Below are 21,353 nucleotides of genomic sequence, written 5' to 3' on the forward strand. Positions count from 1 at the left end.
TCTCCTCTCCTCTCCTCTCCTCTCCTCTCCTCTCCTCTCCATCCTGAAGCATCAGTGGTCTCCTCTCCATCCTGAAGCATCAGTGGTATGGTGTCCTGCCCTAATGCCAAACTAAGGAAGTCCTTCAAGGTCCTACTCTACTTTTAAGATCAAATCACAGCTCCATCTGGATTAGATCCATCTCACAACAGAGCTCAGTTTTTGATATTTTATGATTTTTTTTTTTAGGATTTTGATTTTGGGGGGGAAGTTGGAGCTCCCCTGGAGCTGCAAGGCATCCCATGATCCCACAAGCACACCCATACCCCCAACAGCGGGGAGCACCTCCCAAGAAACCTTCAGAGGGATCTGAGCTTGGCCATGGAACATGATGCAGGGTGCTGAGTAATTACACCGACTCACAGAACAGGGGTTGTCCCCATGGACAAGAGCCAGACCACTCAAGATAACTCGGCCAAAACAGAAGTCCATGTAGTCACTGGCTGGGATGTTTTGCCTGCCATTCTAAAATTTGAACTCATTAATGCAAATGAAGGAATCAGCATGTCTCCTTGAAGGAAGTGCCTTGGGCCATGTCCCCTTACAGAAAATGTGTTCATATTATCACTTCACTGATTTATGCTCAGCTCTCAGTTCTACAGCCCTGTGAGTCTGCTGTGTAAGAAGGGGCTGCGGCTGGGACCAGCATCACAGGGAGGATGGAGCTTGGGGCTCTGCCCACCCAAATCCTCACTTGTTGGATGTACCGTGCCCAAATTCTGCTTCTGGAAAAGAAACTGAGGGTTTCACCAAGGAGTGGGAACCTTCCTACTGGGAACTTTGTGAAGTCTGCAGAAGACTTTGCTCTGTATCAAAGGTTCCAGAAAAAAAAAATGTGTATTGAGCTGATCGGATCAAGACATCTCATCCCTGGCAGCACTTTAACTGTGCTTTCTAATGAGTTTATAACACCGGGGTAAATCCCTTCTACCTTCTCCATTTGATCAATTTCTGTAGGGTCCTCATACTTCCCTTGAGCTAGTTCTATGCAGACTTTGCAATGGCTGATGTGCAACAGGGAAGACAAATTCCCTGGCCACATGCTCACTCCCATAGCCTGGAGGAAAGCCCAGGCAAATGGACCCATGTGGACACACTTATTTCACAGCCCTGTAGACTCTTCCTCTTGATGTCTCTCTAGCCTGCTTGTAGCATCTCAAGCCACCACAAGCACAGAGAAGAGCCCAGCACTCATTGGGAAAGGCCGAGGGCAATGTGAGATGGGTTTGGTGTGTTCAGCTGGAGCTCACAATGTTTTGTGTCCTTTGGAAAGGTCTTTCTTAAGTACTTCCCAATGCAAGTTGAACAATTCTTTTCCCTGCCAGGTGGGTGAAGGCTGCCTTTGTGCTGGTGAGCTGTGCTGTGCACTCTTCTGTGGCCGTGCTCAGCAGCTCAGCAGGGGATTTCAGTCACAGGATGGTAGAGGTTGCCAAGGACCTCTGGGTCCATCTGTTCCAACCCCTGCTCCAGCAGGGACATCCAGAACAACGTGCCCAGGCCCACATCCAGGCAGCTTTGGAAGACTCCACAGCCTCTCTGTGGAGTCAGTTTACAATGGTTACCACTGCTTCTGAACATCTCCTTGGCATACAAGCACTAAAGGAAAAACTGTCATACTTCAGCTAATTGTTATGGGCTTGGTTCTATGTTATTTTATCTTTGGAGAGGTTTTAGTTCAAGTCTGTTGCTGACCAGCTGATTTTAGACTTTGACTTCCTCGCCTTACCACCTACTCACCACCCCAAGTGCATACAGAGCCAAGGTAAGTCAGGATCTGACACAGGGCATTAAAGGACACAGAAGTCATGTATGTATGGGCTTCTCGGTGACATTTTCCAGCCTAGCTTTCTCTCATGCCATTGAATCTGCTAGGCTTGCTCGTAACAGAGCATTACCAAAGGGTTTGATGAAACCCTCCAGCACAAGAAGAATGTAGTCTGTACACTGTGTCATTTTGTTCTGCCAGATACTAGCCTGAGCATAAGGCCTGTTCTACAGCTGGTGGGAGGATTCCCATCTCCCTAGTGACCTAGTGAGTTTCTACTGAAAGCACAGTGATTACAAAGTCCATGAGTGGAAGGTAACACAAGTTCCAGCAAGCAGGGCACAGTTCTGGGCGACATTTTCATTGGGATTTCATAGAAAACCTCAGGAGTTTCCTGACCTGCAGAGAGTTGAAGACTGCGAGAGATGCTGGAGACTTCAGATCTGTCCCTTCAGCCCTCTGCAGACCTATGTTTTTGTCCATTGCCAGAGGCAGGATGGACTCTTGGCTTGACACAGTGTAGTTGCTGTCTTGCTTCTGTGTTGTGTCTGGCAACATTGTGCGTTTGAAGAATCATCACAGAGGCAGTGAGCTCCACTCAGGGCCATCCCTGTGGTCTGCATTGGGCTAGCTGAGCAACTCTTTGGCTCTCCGTAAAGCCCATATCAGCAGTGATGTAGAGTGCAGAAAGGACAAAGCCCTCTGCCTAGTCAATGCTCTGAGATCAGCTAGCACCCATCACTGGGTTCACTGGTCTTCAGAAAATTAAGGTTTTTGAGCACTTGATATAACAAAATCTTCTTAGCTTGAGCTTATGTTGCCACAGCCACCTAGGGAACTTAAACATTTACTCCACAGAGCATGGGAATATTGCCATATTCCTGGTTTGATTTGTGAAATAATCCTCTGTTTGCAGAGGGAGAAGATGAGGTTTGGAGGTTCCATGCCTGAGGTGGCTCAACATGGCAGAGCACTTTGTACTGACTTTGGTAAATGAGGTGGTTCATCAAAGCCTCAGCTTTGAGTTACAAGGTTGGAAAAACAACTCTGTGATATCTAAGTCATTGGTGATACTCCTGTGCCATTGGAGGGCTGTGCTGCTATCCAAAGATAAATGGCCAAGTCAAACAGGCGAAACAGTTGCAGCTCTCCTTTGCAAGAACTCATGCATCAAGTGGGCAATACAGACTGCTGACCACCAGCCTGAGATCTTGGTCCTACAGACCAGTTAGACATGCCACTCACAGTAAAGCCCCGCTGATTTCTCCCACTTCCACACTTCCATGAGATAGAAACCATTGGGCCAGTGCCTGGTTTACAAACACAAGTTTTGTCAACCTCAAATATCATTTCTATAGATGGAAAATGTGGTGAGAGTGCATTGCTGCCCCAGGCAAATGGCAAATGCTATGGTGTTGGCATCATCTCACAGGTCATCCAGCTGAGACCTGCATGCACTTCAGTATCATCCAAGACCTGAAGTTGTCAGACCAAACCATCATTTCATTTTAAATGGTAGCCCCATAACTGAGGCCACTTCTTCTACCTCTGGGTCTCTAGAGGACAACTGTGGTGACGAGTGTTGGATCACTGGGTGGCTAGCTGCAATGTAGCAATCCAAATAAAAACATAGGTTGGGACTTCATTCACATGAAGTGGATCCAGCTCTAGTTACCATGACACCATGACAATCAACTTGTTTACTGCTTCAAGGTACAGTCTAAACATTCTTGGCATGTCATTTGCATAGCAATATCCAGAATGCTTTGTGTCACTCTGCTATATTCGAGCTCTGCAAACATGTTGAAAGGTTTCTCTACACATATGCCTAACAAATGAAAAAGAAAGGAAGAGGAAAAAGAAGAGAGCTTCACTTTTGGTAGTGTGTTTCATATGAAATGTGCCCTAAACTGGGTGCAAAACTAAACATAAGAGCTGGATAATGAGATGTTCTGGGGGAATGGGGGAAGCAGCTGCCAAACCGAGGGTAGAAAACAACCTAAGAAAATCCAGGGCTGGTTCTGGCAGAGTATTTAAGCTTGAGTTTTAACTTCAGACAGGTGATTGGCTGAAGTACAGGGAAGAAAAACAAAAATATATTGTTAAAAGATGGTTTACAAAAGAAGAGAGAGTAATGAGGATGGAGAGTCGGCAGGCTGCATGAGCTGGCAGGGCTGCAGAGGAGCTAGGATGGGTGTGTAGGATGAAGGGGAATGGCAGTGTTGGCTGGAAGGAGCTGGTGGGTCTGAGAGTGCATGAAGGGTTGTGCTGGGTCACAGTATGCATTGTGCTGCGATGCACTCTCTGCAACTACCCAAACACTCTACAACTTCCTGAAAATAGATTGCAGTGATGAGGATGTCAGTCTCTTTTCTCACATAACAAGTGATAGGAGGTGAGGTCGTGGTCTCAAATTGTGCCAGGGGAGATTTAGGTTGGACATTAGGAAGAATTTCTTTATGGAGACAGTGGTGGGGCATTGGAATGGGCTTCCCAGGGGACTGGTGGAGTCACCATTCCTGGAGGCATTCAGGAGATGTGGTACTAAGGGACATGGTTTAGTGATGGGGTTCGGTGAGTCAGTTTGATGGTTGGACTTGATCTTGACAGGTTTTTCCAGTTGGGAAGGTTCTGTGATACTGTGGCGCATTCTTTGAAGCTCTGCTTATTCACCACTGCTGGAAACCAGAGTGTTGTCTTAAGCAGTTGTGCCAGCAGGGCTGAGAGGCTGAGTCCCTGGAGGTCTCTGGAAGGATGGGCCCATGGAGAAGACAGAAAGAGGAGGAGAAACTGTGAATGCTGGGAGAAAATGGCTGACCACACATGCTGGGGCCAGCCACAGAGGTGGGGAGGTAACCATCAGTGTGAGGACTTTCTTCATAGATCCATCCTTTCTGTGGCTACTTCCAGGCCCTAGCATTGCTAGGCTGACACACACTGAGCAGAAAGGTAGTAATTCATTAATGCAGGCATGATGTAGAATGATTCTTATTTCTCAGCTTTAAGTGGTGAGCAGTCTTTAAGGCACAGAGTTCCAGCATTCTCCTGCCTCAGGGCTCACTGCAGCAGTGGTTCTTTTTTGGCACCAATGCCTACTGTATTAAGCAGCTGAAACACCTCTAAAGTACATGTGGGCAAAATGCCCATCCACTGCTTCTGCAGGGAATTACTGCCATCCAGGCAGAGAAAACTGCAAACATGTAGCTGAGACACAAACAAGGGCAGTACATAGCGCAGTGATAGCAGAGTATAAACTAAACAAAAAGATCAGGAGTTATTATTAGAGTTATAAGAGGCAGAAAAAACGTGACTCACAACTCAAACCCAGTTGTTCCAAGCCCAGTTCATAACATGACTATTTTATCAGATAAACTAAACAAGCAGAAACCAGGGGTGAACTCCAAGGGTGAAACACCTAGCCAGGCAAAAACCCACCTCTTCAGATGTTACCTGTGGTTATTTATGTGGCTGTTCAAGATCTTCACTGAAAACTCAACTCCTCATTTGCACATGTAGCATTCCCCATCAGCCTTTGGTGCTTTGGAAAGACAATAGACACATGTCTTAGCTAGGGACAGGCTCCAGGGCAAGTTTTGTGTCCATCCTGATGTCTTTCCAATGTGGCCTATGAAGACTGGGTAACAAGTGCAAGATGAAAGTCTGCTCCTTCCAGTGTGCGTCTTGTTGGGAACAAGCCCAATAGAAAATGTCAACAGAGAAAATGGAAATTGCAGAGGAATGGGAAAGAAAATAAATTTAAGCATATTTCCCTTTCATGATCTTTGCTGCTACTTCTTTTATTTTTGTTCTTTTTGCACTTCAGGGCCTCCTGGAGTACCTATGGATGATATAGCGTATATAGAGCACATAGCACATGCATAGAGCAGCAGCAGACCAGAATCAGTCACTCCAGGTCTAGCTACTGCCGCATTAAGCAACGGGCATGGCCATTTGCTGTCATCGTCAGTGTCAGTATCCTAGGAGATTGAATCCTGCATAATTACATCCCGATAAATGAGTACTTTGTATTCATAGCAAACACACTTTCAAAATTAATATAACCGAGAGATATTCATGTCGATGTATGTGTTTCAAACCATTTGGAATGTCATAAAAAACATTTTATTTCAGGTCCTTAGTTAACATCCATCTACATTTTCAAGCAATAATATTCACAGGCATAATAATGCTGTCATTACAGAACCAAATTTCATAACCTGTGTCAAGGCTTAAGGATGAAAAGTGGAGCCTGGCTTTCCAGGTTGATCCTTTGGTAAGAATGATTCCAGGTAAACACAAGTAGAAGAATCACCCAATGGAGTGCTGTTTCAGAGCAGAATCAATCTGTTTGCAGCTGTTCCAGGATCATGGGTCCAACTCAGTGCTAACTCTATGTAAATACGTTTACTGCAGAGAAACTGAGTTGTGAATGTCCAGTCCTCCTTCCCCTGTCAGCATAACCCACTTTTGCTGTGGAGCCCGATCTTCAAAGCCCCCATAGCATCCAAAGAGTTTCCTTTCTGCTTGATAGAGATATTAGGGTTGGATATTAGGAAAGATTGCTTCACGGAAAGAATGGCAATGCACTGGCTGCCCAGGGAGGTGGGGGAGTCATTGTCCCTGGAGGTGTTCAAGAACTGTGGAGATGTGGCACTGAGGGACATGGTTAGTGGCCATGGTGGGGATGGGTTGGGGTTGGACTAGGTGTACTTAGAGGTGTTTTCCAACCTTAATGGTTCTGTGATTCTATGAAATAGTTCAACTTTGAGATAAAAATATGGTGGAAAACTATATGCTGGAAGACAGTCAAACTCTCTTTGTGGATTTCAAAATGCTATTCCTATTTGTTGTAGTCACAAAGGACAGGGCATTTCAGATGCTAAAATGCTTAAGTAACTTTCAAAAACCTCCCATCAAAATGGCTGGAGATAGAAAGTTGAAAATTGATGTGTTCTGACATTTGCTCTAACAGAGGTGCCCACGCTCTTCCCACAGCAAAATGACTTTAATTTCCCCAACACCAGGGCCCTTGAAAATGACACTCTGAGCATTTGCAGTAATGATTTCTCACTAAATTAGAAAAATGCCCAACTAAGGAGGGATTATCTCTGCATGTGGATGCGATATAATGACTGTCAAGTGCACTGAGAGCCCCCGTGGGCTTTGCAGGGAACATGGGGTCTGCGGCAGAGGTCGGCATGTATCAGAGAATATTAATATTGCCTTGTTGGGAGCATCCATTGTGACCCTCCACTGCTGTTCAGACAAAACTGCACCGTATGAGGGGATTCTTGTTGCTGCTTTACATATACAAGGTGTCTTTTAGGCTGAGGATTAGCCCCAAACTCAGTCTATGAAGGACACAGACACATGTGTGCACACTCCCCATGCTGTGTGTACCCATGGGGACAGTGTCTTACCCTGCACCCCCCGTGCCTGCAGTGCTTGGGGAGAAGCAAAGAGCTGGTGGGGACATGCTGCCAGATGGGGATGCTGAGTTTCCACACCACAGCCACAATAGCATTTTAATAGCAGCACTGAATGCCCAGTGCTGGTGTTCCTCCTATTCCACTGACAGCCAGCTGGCTGCAAACCATGCCAGGGGGGCACAAGGAGCATGCACAAGCCTCCATGCATGGATGTTTGCTGACTTTGATGCCAGCCCCCACAGTAAGCCCGCACTGGGCTGCTGCTGCCTCTATTTTGCAATGACTCTTCCAAACAAGGCTGGTTAATGTGGGCAGGGAGTGGGATGAGGTCTGGAAGGGCTGCAGGGCCCCGCTGAGCCAATTGGCTGGGGGGTTCACAGGCTGGAGTTGGGCCATTGTGGAGGGCAAACAGGGGACACCATGGGGCCAGGACAGCATGAGGCTGACTGCCTCCTGCAGTGAGGTCAGGCCCTTGCCCCACAGGGACTTTTCATCCCCCACCCACAAAGAGATGTACAAACAGCCACAGGGAAAGGAGCCAGAGAGATGCTATGCATTCTCAGCACAGCAGCAAGCAGGCACTGCCCAGGAAGTCCCCCACAGTGACCCACGGCTATGGTCATCGCAGTGGGGCAGGGGGTGAAGTGCCCCTTTTATGGCTGGGACGTGAGGCTCTCTTGGCAGCACTCAGCCCGCATGCAGGGCTCGTGGGCTCTTTCTACGGGGATTTTTAGGGATCTCCAGGCAGAGATGACCCAGAGCCTGGTAGGGACTGGAGGCACCCAGACACCGGAGCCGCCTCCAGATGGCCCCGGGCTGCGAGACACAGCGCCGGCGATCTGAGAGCTCGTCCTCATGAGCCCAAGTAGAGCGCGTTCTCGCACGCAGCGGAACGGAGCTGCTCCCGCTGCGCACAGCGCGGGGACCCCGAGGGCACCGAGCTCCGGAGGTGAGCCCGATCCCCGCGTCACGTCCAGGGGCGGGGGAGCATCGTCACCGCTGCCCCGCCGTTGTCACTCGTTTGTCACCGGGAGCTTCCCGACTGCTTTTCAGCGGGGGAACGCTTTTTTTTCCGACGGCTTTCTCCGCCGGGCTGCGGCTTTGTGAGGAGACTCCCGCGTTTCCTACAAACCCACGAGGAGTCGGACAAGGAGTCCCCCGCACCCCGTACCTTCGGCGCCCGGAGAGCAGCCCCCGTGGGCGGCGGAGGGAAGGTGCCGGTGCCCGTCTCGGCGCCCGTCCTGGTGCCGGGCTCCGTCCGTCGGAAATGAGGAGAGACGGTGTCCCGGGGGTACCCGAACCCGGAGCGCGGCAGCGGACAGCTCTGTGTGAGGAAATGAACCACCAGCGGAGCCTTTATTGCCATCACCGTCATTATTATCAACGCCATCGTCATTTCTCAGCACATAAATAAATAAATAAATATCTCCCGGGGAGGGATGGTGATGGGGACGGGGACGGGGATGGGACGGCACAGCCACAGCTGCGCGCCTGCCAACGACAGTGTCAAAACAAAACAAACAAACAAACAAAAAAGAGAACAGTTTGGGAGAAAAAAAAAAAGCCAATATTACGACAATAACCCAAATGGTCCCGACCCTCCCCGGCCGCCCGCTCTCTCCCCGCGCTGGGCTCTTTGCCCTCCGGCCCGGCTCTGCCCGGGAGGGCTGCGGGGACCTCCGGCTTCGGGTGAGACAGTGCGACGTGGGGCGCCGGGGGTCCCGGGGAGAGCCTCGTTGACAGCGGGGCTCCCGCACGGCCGCCGCTATGGGCCGGCGGTCTGGAAAGGCGAGAAAGTCTTTCGTAAATGACACAGATGATACAAAACGGTACAAAATCCTCCAGCTACACGGACGCCCCTCTGCTTCCGGCACAGTCCCTGCAGAGCCGGGGGTCAGGGGGTGGCGGCGAGGCCTCTGTCGTCCTTCCCCGAGGAGGACGGAGACATGCGCAAGTCCTCGTCGTCCTCCGAACACTTGGTGGTGGAAAGGGCCGAGCATTTGCAGCTGTGCCCGGGGCCCCCTCCCCGGTGGGAGCCGCTTTTGCCTTCTTTCTTGTGCTTGACCCGGCGGTTCTGGAACCAGATCTTCACCTGCTTCTCGGAGAGGTTCAGGTAGGTGGCGATCTCGATTCGCCTCAGTCGGGAGAGGTACATGTTGGAGGCGAACTCCCTCTCCAGCTCCAGGAGCTGCGTGCTGGTGAAGGCGGTGCGCATCCTCTTGCTGCTGGGCAGCTGGCTTGACGTGCTGTCTGCGGAGCGGAGCGGAGCTCAGCACCCACCGCACCCTCCGCACTCCCCGGAGACTGCCACCAGGGCCGCCCTCCTCCCGCTTCCCCCCGCCCGCATCCCCGCGCACCCAGCGGGGCGCGGCGCCCGTCCGCCCCGTCGAACCCCCATCCTCCCACCGCCCCCCGCCTCCCGCAGCACGCAGAGCCCACGCGTGCCCCTTACCCACGGAGATGCAGTGGAACTGCCTGGGGTCGGGCAGAGGGTAGGCTCCCTGGTAGAGCGCCGGGCCGTGCCCCACGCTGACGGCGGACACGGAGTGCTGCTGGCGGCCGAGGGGCGGGTGGCAGTACTGGGAGCCGAACGGGGGGAAGGAGGCCTTGAGCAGGGGGATGGCGGGCGGCGGCGGGTGCAGCTGCGAGGCTGTGACGCACAGCGGGCACACGCACAGCAGCCCGGCTTTGCGCGCGTGGCAGGCGCCGGCCGGCAGCCCGGGCAGCGGATGCGAGGGGTGCACGGCGTAGGGGAAGAGCGGCGGCGGAGGGCTGCTCTCGCCCTTCTTCTCGCCCGCCTCCCGCAGCACCAGCGAGTCCACCAGGAAGGAGCGCGGCATGGCCCCGCGCAGCCCCCGCGCAGCCCCCGCGCAGCGCCGCTGGCCAGCCCGAGTGGTGCTGAACGGCGCCCGCCCGCCTTAAATAGCGGCCGCGCCATGTGATGGCGGCGCCGGGCGCTCAATGGGCTTTCTGTGCCGCTTCTCTTGGCATTCACGCCGCACGCTCCCTCATTATTTCCCTTGTTAACTAAATGAACTGCATAATGTACTCTATTCTTGTCGACCCCACCCACGCCGTAGCAGGCGGCCTCTCCCCTCCTCTCCCTTTGGCGGGGTTATTTTCTCATTCTCTCGCGATTTAATATTCTTTTCTTTCTCTTTATCGCTCTCCTTCTCTTTCAGACCGGCTCTCAGCCCGCTCCCCCTCGGTTATTTGCCGGCCGTGCCTCTCCCCCGCCGCTCCTCGGCTCCTCTCCCACCTGTGGCACCGCCGCGCTCCCACACGGCCCCGCACGGCCCCGCACGGTCTCTGCCCGCTCCCCGAGGCAGCATCGTGCGCCGCGCAGCGCCGGCGAAACTGCTTTTTGCGGCCGACAGGTTAGGGGGTGAAGGAGCGACGCTAAATAAGGGAAAAAGGCTTTATCGGGGTGGGTTTTGCTCCCCATCTTCCTGTTTAATACTGTGGGGAAGAAAAAAAAAAAAAAAAGAAAAAAAAAGAATGCGAAAAAGAGACGCGCTGCCAACGAAGCGCAGAGCGTGGGGGATTTGAGCCGCACGGGAGCAGCCGCTCCTTCGGACGAAGGGAAGGACCGCCCGGGAAGCGCAGCGCTGCGTTCTGCTGCTCCCGCTGCCGGCCTCGCTGCTCCGACATCCTCGCGGTTCTGCCGAGATGCGATCGGTGCTCGAGCCTGGAAATGTGGGGACGGGAACAAATCGGTGCCGGAAAAGCACAGGATGAACAAAAACGAATGCGAGAGAAAACTCGGTTTTTACTCAGATTTAGAAAGAATTTCCAAGAGCCCTTCCCTTCAAAGAGTTAAAGAGGTTGGTTAATTCCGTTTTCATTGGAAAAGAACTCGGAATCCAAAGGCTTTCCCTGGGCCGGAGCGCATCGCCCTGCTGAGCTGCGGCCGCCGGGGGGGGCCCAGACGGCCCGAGGCGCTACGCTGCCCGGGGCGGACCGCAGCGCTCGGAGTCGCGGGGAGGCAAAGGGTTAACGGCCCCTGAATGCACACCGAGCCCAAAGCCACTGGGAAAGAATATCCCAAAAAATAACCAGTTTTTTTTTCCAGCCGCTGGACCTTATTGAATGTCATTGAAGAAAGTTTTGAATGCCAGATAAAGAGAGGCGAATTAAAGTGTGTGACAGCAGAGGATAAGCAAACACAAAGAGAACTCTGTCACACTTTGGGCAAAATCCGTGGGCTTTTTACCAAGCCTCTTCGCTATGATTGAATTAAGTAATAGGAAAACATTTTCTTTCAGTTTAGAGCCATTAGACAAAAACTTCAAAGCGAATAACACTTTTTAATGTGCAGCCCGACAATGGAATCTGTTTTGTGCTGAAATGTTTAAACGGTTTGTTGTGCAACTGGGGGCTGAAACAACCCAGACTGCAGCAAAATAGCATCCTTCGGGCTGCTTTCTGAGCGCCTGAAACGAGCGCAGACCTTTAATCCCGGCGCTTCAAACCGCCCTCCCCTGTCCCTGCTTCGGGTTGGTTTTATTTTTTATTTATTTATTATTAATATTATTATTTTTAGGGGCGATCCGCCTCCCACGTTTGCCATCTCGGAGCGATCTCCGCTCAACGAACGCGGCTCCTGGAGCGGGGAAAGGCGGACAGGAGCCGGCGGAGCGGTGCGAGCGACGGCTCCGGGCTGCGGGGCGCGGGCAGAGCCCCCCCGGGTGCGACGTCCCCTCCGGGCTGCGGAGGGAGAGGGGTCCGCTGGGAAGCGGGGCCCGGCCCCGGCCCTGCATCTCCCCGACGTGGAAGTGGGGAAGCTTTGGGTGGACATCGACGGGGAAGAGGGGTACCGAAATGAAGGGAGGGCTGGGTAACATCGCGGGGAGCGAAGGGGAGAGGGGGAACTGCTTTACACTGGCAAGAGTCAGTCCTGCCCAGGGATGCTCTCCCTGCTGGGAGCGTTATTTCCAAGGAGACCGCATCCTCGGTAGCTGAGGATTCGCTATCTGTGGGCGACTGCAACCCTCCCCAACCTCTCACAGAACTGGGTTTTAACTGCAAATACCTAAACGTAAATCATTATCTGAGCAGCGTGGTGGGTACGCCTTTGTGCCTTGGGCAGATGCGCCCAGGAGCACGTCGAGCCCTCAGGGTACCTGTGCATCCCTCTAATCCAGATGTCACAGAGTGAATGTGAGTTTACTTGAGAAAACAGGAATATATTAAAAAAAAAAATCGCTGTTCTATCAGCAAAACTGTTTTTTGTGGCTACGCAGCTGATAGACCACTGGGACCAAGTGATGGGGCTGGCACCAGCAGGAGGTGGTTTTGTGGGCTGTTTCTGATACTGTGTGAAACTTACTGTCTGAAAACTGCAGTGTTTATTTCGTGCATTGACTTCGGTCAAAGCTGGAAGTGTTTGGCAATCCCAGAGTCAGAGCCCATGGGAGGGAACCACTCAGAGGCAGCGAGGAAAACTCGTCTACAGCACGATGGGCATGGAGGTGATCCTTCCCTGGCTTACTCCTGGCCTCCAGCGATACCTAATGCTTGGGGTTCCAGAAACAGGAGTAGTTTCTTTGTGTTTAATTCCATTTCCTCCATAATAAAGATAAAATGCACTGTCTGCGTCATGAAGTTGTCCTATTTTCCCCCATCTCTTGTCTGACCTTTCAAAATCATCATTGTATAAATGTGGTAACCTAAGAGCAATGGCCCATGCAGATCTTCCACATCTCCATCATAGTTCCTCTGGTTTCATCCAGCTTTCATTACAACCTATCATGGCAATAATTAACCCGTGCCAGTAAAACCTGTGCCACAGGAGGACCAAATCAAAACTGCTTGTTTCCAGGGCCTGCTTCTTTTTTCCTCGTTCACTTTCAACAAGCAGATACCCAGAGCAGAGATTTGCCATTTAGCTTTTCTCCAGGCCTAGTGCTTCCTGACAAAGGAGGTCCATAAGGGAACCCTGCAATCATCTTCCAGTTTGCAGTGCTATTTCCCCTCTTTGGTTCAACCTTTCATGTAGGAGGAGACATCAAGGAAGCAGCTGGACAAAAATGGTGAAAATGTAACAGGAAAAGCAGGGACATGTAAACTACTCACACAACTTAAAATAACCCTATTTGAAATCAGTGTTGTCCTGGGAATAGAGATGGACACAAAGGATGGAGAATTCTGTGAGAGGACTGAAGACAAGGAACTCCAAAAGAGCTGATGTGAGATCTGCAAGTCTGCCTAAATTACTTAATTATTTGAGATACGATTCTTCCAACTCAGAATCCACCCTGTGTCCAGCCACATTTTTCACCTTTGACTGTGCCAAGTACTTTACATATTGAAAGCTTTCGTGTTTCTCAGCCTGTTCTTGAGGAATATCCAGGGGAAAAATGTATTTTCCCACCCTTTGCCTTTTCATTCAGGTTTTGCAGCAGCAATTCTGAAACCTCATAGGCAAGAGCATATATACAATATGTATATCGTTAATTTTTACAATCAGGGTGGTGAGGCATGGGCACAGGATGCCTAGAGAGGTGGTGGATACCCCCTCCCTGAAGACATTCAAGATCAGGCTGGATGGGGCTCTGGGCAGCCTGATGAAGCTGTAGGTGGCCCTGTTCATTGCAGGGAGTTGGACTAGATGGCCTTTAAGGGTCCCTTCCAACTCCAACTTCAATCCTCCAACTCACCGGGCGACCCATGCCAGTGCAATGCTGCTGTACAACCACCTGAAGAAACACAATGCGAGGTGCAGCACTGGCAAAGGGGGAATGCAGCAAATGGGGCAGGGTGTTTGGGTTTGGTCAGTGGTTGGTACATCACATATGGAAAGTGGAGCCTGTGAGAAAAGAGAGGCCCGCCGCTCTGCGGCAGGGCAGCTGGTATGGCAGAGCTTGCATGTTGCAGAAGACGACTGCGCAGCTTGCTCCTTTCTCTAATGTTGGCAAAAACACATTTCTCAAGTGTTTATTGCACATGAATGTGAAATGACTATCTGAGATGTTTATTCAGCACGTGTAAGGCAGACCTCACCAAGATGTGCAAACTCCTCCAACTTGCCAGTCCTGGCAGCACACTGGGAAGAGGAACACTGAGATAACAAAATTATTTTCACCTTCTCATTGCATTTTGAAGGCTTAAAACTACTTTTGAAGATAGTATTCAGGATGTGTTATGTTATCTGTGTTTGTGTCTGACTATCTGAACACGAACTTGTATATTATATCATTAAATAATCAAACAAGTGTACAGGATGGGAGTGTACGGCCGTGTATGACTGTATTGTAGCAATATTTTGTAGAAACTATTTCCTGCAGGTTGAGTAGAGCCATTTGTTGACCTCCTTCTATCCGCATGGAAGTCTTCCAGTGCACAGCAGGATGTTTTTAGAGATACAAAAAAGCTTTAGCTAAAAACATCAGCATGAGGAGCCAAGTCAGTTTATCACAAGTGTATATGATTGCATTTTTAATTTTTTTTAATGTTACTATATTCTAAATGCAAGTAAAGCCTATAAACCTCATCCTTCTACTTCCCTGTACTTTACTATAACACAGTGGTGTGATGAGAATTACTCCAGATTTGTATCATCATAATAGATGAACCACTTTTTAAACTTAGCCCTGTACAAGACATATGTGCACCAGAGGGCAGTGCACAAATGTAGCCTTGCTCTGCCCAAAGTCATCACTCTGCTGATGTGAGATTTGTGTTGTCTTCTCTGATTCTACCACATAAATCAATAGGCAGAGAAAACCTGTTAGTTAAGGCTGGGATTTTGCCATGGAAAGGAGTCCCACTGCTGTGGCTCAGGGGCTGTAACACCTCACAAACCTGGCATCTCTGTTTCACTGTTGCAATATACAGAGTCTGGATTTCTAGTTGATACAGTCGGTACTGGACCAGCAGCAGACCTGTGAATTCTCCTATTCAAAGCATGAATCTCACAAATATGACTTATGCCTCACACTCTTTTGCTGTGAGACCTTTGTCTTCCACATTTTGAGAATGGTGTGAAGGTATGTCCTGTTCTGTGGCAGTGGGCACCTCATGTCACATAGCTAGGATGGGAAGAAGTTATGCCAAGTTACTGTTGGAGATGTACATGAACAAGGAGACTCTACGTTTCTCTTGAAGGACCTCACTTGAACAGGAATTTAGAGTGATTATTAGGAACAATTTATTCTCTGAAAGAGTGGTGAGGCACTGGCACAGGCTGCCCAGGGAGTTAGGAGAGTCACCGTCCCTGGAGGTATTCAAGAACCGTGGAGACGTGGCACTGAGGGACGTGGTTAGTAGGCATGGTGGGGATGGGCTGACAGTTGGACTTAGTGATTTTAGAGGTCTTTTCCAACCTTAATGATTCTGTGATTCTATGATTCTTGGCTTTGGTCTGATGCCCCAGTCCCTGACATTATGGGCTACATATGGTACACTCTGCCATGCTTCAGAGATGCCATCCATCACATGATCTCAAGCAGAGCTGTCTTATATTTTGAGAAGCTATCCCAAAACCATGTATTCTGATAGCTCCATAAAACAGATGATCCTAGATTACAGATGATACCCTACTGCCAGTAAAGTTAAATGAGAAGACTTCATATTCCAAAACACGAGTTAGGTATCATAGATTTTTGGAATTCCACAGATCTTGGGAAAGCCTTGGACATCAAGACTTGCAGTTGTGTGAAATACTTATAAAATGAAGGATCTGCAAAATGTGTATTTCTTGACAGTCTTTTTAACATTTGAGTTACTCAGTAAGGACCGGACATTGTTCAGAGTGAGATACTCTAAGTTCCTTTAGAATGACCATCTTCACACGTTGTCTTTGCCTCCTGGGGGAGGCTGTCCCCAGCTCTGCCTGCCATTGAGCTTCTCTCCAATACAGTGCTCATTTGGGGGGTTGTAACTTGCAAGTCTTGTTCTTACCACCATTCCCATCAAGAAGATACAGCTGCTTTCCATGTGAATGTCTCCCTCTCTTCCATCTGCCAAGGTCTTTGCCTGGCCTGACTTTCTTTAGGGTACCACATTTTCCATAGGATGCTCCATCCATGCCTTGTCCTATGTGCTACTTTTGGCCTGGGGAAGCTCAGCTTCTCTCGGTGGGGATTACAGCTGAATCATTCACAACACTGAGTGCATCCACAGGAGTAAAGCAAAGCAATCCTACCTGGATTTAGACAGTTGGGTCAGGATTTTTTAAGGATTTGATTTCACTTGTGCATACCTTTTGGCTTTTCTACGGTACTTCAAATAAAAAGTTGCCTTAGTACATAGGATGAGCAGAACTTCCATGAGAAAGTTCAGCATCTCTATATGTGCAGTTCATCAGAGTTATCATAGAGGCCAGGAGCAAAAACATGTTTCTCTCCCAGGGCCCATATTTCCCAGCCAGTATGTGTTTCTTAGAGGACCAAAAAGAAAAAAAAAGAGTCAGGAGGGAACAACTTCTTTATATCTGTGTATTTTGGAAAGGCTCCTTTGTGTCCTCACATAGTAAATGTGATTTAAATATTTTTTTAAATTTAAAAAATTTAAAATAAAATAAAAAATTTAAATAATGATTTAGATCAACAGCAAAGTCTGGCTCTGAAGGGAGGAGTGTTCAGCAGCAAACAATTGTACTCATTGCACAGGACAGGGAAAAACATGTGAAGGTACCTGTGTGTTTGTGTTTGTGTGCTTGTGTGCTTGTGTACCTGTGTATTCAGGACTGCCTCAAAATGACCTGTAAATTAGGTCCCCCCTTTGAGGGAGAAGTTTGCCATCTCCATCAGACACCACAAATAGTTTGTCAACAAAATTAATTCTGCCAGTTAAACACTTTAAAAAATTGCAAAACAAAACAGAAAACATAGGAAACAATGCAACATTTGAGGCTCAAAATCACAGCTTGTACACAGAGAAACATAAAAGAAACGAAGGAAATGTGTGCCCGTGGGAAGGGCTCGGGACTGCTGGATGTGCAAGCACAGCACATGTGTTTGTGTGTAAATGCCTGCATGTGTGCTTGCAAGTCTTTTGTGCTGGGACAGCGTCAATTTCTACCTTGTCCTGGGGTCATGAGTTATGAAAAGCTGGTGAGAGTCCAAAGGGAGAAAAGCATGTCTTGCACTAGAATTAAAAGCTGATGAAAGACACAAAACTCCAACATGAGGCTCAGTAAGCAGAAATGTAGCTCATTTCATTGACTTTCTTGGAGAATGGAGAATCTTGAAAAAATAAAAACATTTTCATAAAAATGTTTCTGTTCACAATGCAGGTCATGTTTTTTTTTCTTTTTATTCTCTCAGACAAATGTATGGTACCCTCTCCGTTATTACTCCACTCTGTTGCTCACCCCCTGGCAGACAGGCATGCTGGAAGGCTCGTGGCATTTGTCCACCTCTCAGCCTCCAACCAGCACCAGAACTCACAGACTGTGGGTCCTTGCAAGGGGAAAAAACACCACATCTATGCTTCCTTCAGGTTCCTGATCAAATGGGCTTTCAGGTCAGAGGAAGAGCAGCCCTTGCTTCCTATGGGCTTTCAAGTAACTGTCACCTTGCAGTGCTTTTCAGTGTTCTGCTGTTGTTCACTCTTCAGTGAATTTGGTTTGTGCTGTTCTCCATATAAGCATGAGAAAGAAGGGTCAGAAGTCTCAGAACCTCATTTTCCTTCATTGTTCATCTTCATAAAGCTGTATTTCCCATTCTGACTTCCTGAGAATCCCTGGAACACAGTCCAGTCATTCTCCCCCATCCCTCACAGCATCCTTCTGGACAGACTGTCCAGCTGTGAGAGGAACAGGTTCGTGTTATGCTGAGAGATGAACTGGCTGCAGCTCAAAGGGCCGCAGTGAATGGGGCTGCATCTGGCTGGAAGCTGTCACTGGCGGAGTTCCCCAGGCTCAGTTCCAGGGCCAGTTCTGCTCAACATCTTCATCAGTGATCTGGAGTAAAGCATAATGGGAAGCACTGCACAAGAAGCACATCAAGTGGACTCCAAACTACTTGACTGATTGATGATTTCACTTTTCCCCAAAAGGACCCCTCCAGCCCTTTGGGATGGACATGGGGTCTGGATCCAATTACTGGCCTCTTGAGCATCATTAAACCGCACACACACTGAGAACGTTTCATCCAGGGGAACACTCCAAAGCTCATTCAAAAATAAGACCATCTGAAAATAAAATAGAAGAAGGGTCTGCAGTACTGGCTGCTTCAGGCTACACACCTGCCCCTACTGAGCTGAATTAATGCTGGTATAGGCACAGCACTGGAAGGTGAAGGGCACTTGTCCATACGGTCAAGCATGTTTTCTATTCAGCCAGGCCATCGAATGTCTCCATGCTGAGTCTGTGCCTTCATTTCCAAGTTATCAAGTGGATGAAAACCTGAGCTACGATGGGAAAACACTTCATCTAAAATTTAAATGCTGTTTATTCTACTCCTGTAAATGTGAATTTCTTGCACATCACACAGTATTTCTTCAACTACAGGAAGCTAAATCCCAGAGAGAGAGAATTATGAGTTGCACAAGACCCATCTGCCATCTCCTTGTGCATGCCACAGCAGTGCCCAAGAAATAGTAGGACACTAAAGAGCAGAAATGAATGAAGACCCATTTCCATGTTTAGTTCAGTAAAATACATCTACTTTAATATACAGTCTTGGTAAAACAGATGGAATTTTCCTCTCTGATGACACTAGGAGTAGGAGAAAGCTCTAGATTTACAGCTTTTACATTGGCTAGCATTTTCAATCATTGTATTAGTTTTGTTTTATAGTTTTATCACTTGGGAAGAACGAAAAGGTCTGTGAGAGACAAAGCCATAAGTGCAGCTCAATTAACTAATGCAATTAATAAAAAGGAACTTGTCTTTCTGTAGCATGAGAACCAGACACAAATGTATTCCTGAGCTTTTTTTGTCCTGCACATGAAATAGTTTCAAAGGTTCCTTTGTCCACTTTCTAGATTGCTCATAGAAATACTTTCCTCAAACAATGATTATTCATGGTTTCACAATGGACATGGAGGTCACTATCAGAATCAAAAATTAAAACCTTCAAATTTTTCTTCTGCCATTAACTGCAAATATGAAAAAAAAAGGTCTTTATTTCCATCAATAATAGAAAAGGGTCAAGGGCTACAAATTAAAATCCTCTCCATTAGGCACAGTCAATTGAATTTTGAAGTTTGGTTTTCTACTCTGGAGTCCTGGTTGGGATCTAAATAGAAGAAGTCACATTTCCTGGAAAAAAAATAGCAGCCTGAGGACAAAAGGACCTGCTGAGGAGTGTTCACATGGCTCTGGGCTAGGGCAGCAGCACGGACCAGGTTCTGGCTGTGCTCTAAGGAGGCAGTGATGGATGATGTCCCAGTGTGAAGACTGAGCAGTGATAAATGAGGCAGCCATGCTGAGCACACGCATGGTAGTTTTACAGCACATCATAAAACACCAGTGGCTGCTGCTTTGATGGACAAAACTCTTGGAGACTGGGGGGGAAATATCAGCTATCTGTGATAAGGAACTGGGAATTGAATGCAAACCAGCACCTTTGCAAGGGCTCTGCTAGGAGTCTGAGCACAGCCATTTGGCAAGCAATCACTGCTCGTGCCTCTGCTCTGTGGTCATGGAGAGGTGGAGGGTGAAGAACGATGAGCCACAGCAGAGAGAAGGCCTCTGAGATGGTTTGGACTTTGATCTCAGGCACATAAGTATGGTGGAGCATCTGGAATATGCACCTTGCTTTTGGACTTTGGAAAGAGGCAGATGCCTAAACAGGGTGATGCAAAAGTCAGAGAGTCTGGGTCTGTGTTTTCATCAGTGCTTTGAGTAGGCATTTCATGTTGAAGATGTGGCCTCTCATGCCACAAACACTGACATAGTTACTCCCAAGGCTGCAAATTGGGAGTGCGTGTGCCTGTCTTTCTGCATGTGAGCAATCCCTTTGAAATAAATGAATTTAGGAACATGCATTAGGTGTTGATGATGCATTATCAATGACTAATAATATGGTTCATAAATTATTAATATAGAATCTATATAACAACTATGCAAATTCATGCAATACTGAGGTCATCTACTGAACACCTGAAAAATCTTGAACTGATTCGTTCTCATATTGACATCGTTTCTTTTGTTAATGTTGATACCTGTGAGAATTCACATACATTGCAGAATCAAACAGAGACAACATTACAATCTTTAGATTTGATTATACGTGTGGTTCAGTGAAAGCAACAAAACGAGCTGATTTTAGATGAGGAGAGAAACATGCTTATTTTGTTACCCTTGTTGGTTTGTTCTCGCTGATCTGGAGTTCAGTGCCAGTCTTAGAGTACCTTTAAAAATGACTAATCCTTTATTCAATTGAATGGTTCAATTTATATTATTTGATTAAATTTGTCCTGTGCAATGGGATATATTGATGATCTAGAGTATCCCTAGATTCTGACTTCCTTATTAATCTCTAGCTTAATAGATTCTTTAAATGTATGTATCACTGGAGTTCGGGTCCAGCCCAAAAACAGGCAGATCTTCACCAGAACAAAAAAGGAGACAAAGAACAATACATCAATAAACACTGCACCAGAATGGGAGCAAAAGAGTTGTATTTCAAAGTAGAATGTTTCTGTTTTGTGATTTAGGCTGAGGTTAAATTGTGATTGATCCCATGGTATTAAGCGTGAGTGCTGAATTTAGGAAGGTGAAGAATTGTCCTCTAGACTCCATGGACTATACTGAAGGGGAGAACCATAGAATCATAGAATGGTTTAGGTTGGAAAGGATTCCAAAGACCATCCACTTCCAGCACCGCTGCCATGGGCTGGCTGCCACTCACCAGATCAGGCTGCCAGGGCCCCATCCAACCTGGCCTTGAATACCTCCAGGGATGGGGCTTCCACAGCTCTTGTGGACAACCTGTGCCAGTGCCTCACCACTCTCTATGTAAAGAATTTCCTCCTAATATTTAATCTAAATCTCCTCTCTTCTAGTTTAAAACCATTCCCCCTTGTCCTATCACTATCAGATAGTGTAAAAAAGTCTACTTCCCGCCTGCTCATAATCATAGAATCATAGAATCATAGAATCATAGAATCATAGAATCATAGAATCATAGAATCATAGAATCATAGAATCATAGAATCATAGAATCATA

General features: G+C 48.1%; 1 protein-coding gene across 1 annotated transcript; it reads right to left on the minus strand.

The window, feature by feature from the left end:
* GSX1 (GS homeobox 1) lies at nucleotides 9,101–10,073 on the minus strand. Its single transcript, XM_021386352.1, has 2 exons — nucleotides 9,686–10,073; nucleotides 9,101–9,483 (listed from the first exon to the last, which is right to left on the minus strand). The coding sequence occupies exons 1-2, from the start codon at nucleotides 10,071–10,073 to the stop codon at nucleotides 9,128–9,130; spliced, it is 744 nt and encodes a 247-aa protein (XP_021242027.1). The 3' UTR covers nucleotides 9,101–9,127.

The sequence above is a fragment of the Numida meleagris genome, chromosome 1 (assembly GCF_002078875.1).
Source record: "Numida meleagris isolate 19003 breed g44 Domestic line chromosome 1, NumMel1.0, whole genome shotgun sequence".
In the NCBI taxonomy this organism is placed as follows: domain Eukaryota; kingdom Metazoa; phylum Chordata; class Aves; order Galliformes; family Numididae; genus Numida; species Numida meleagris.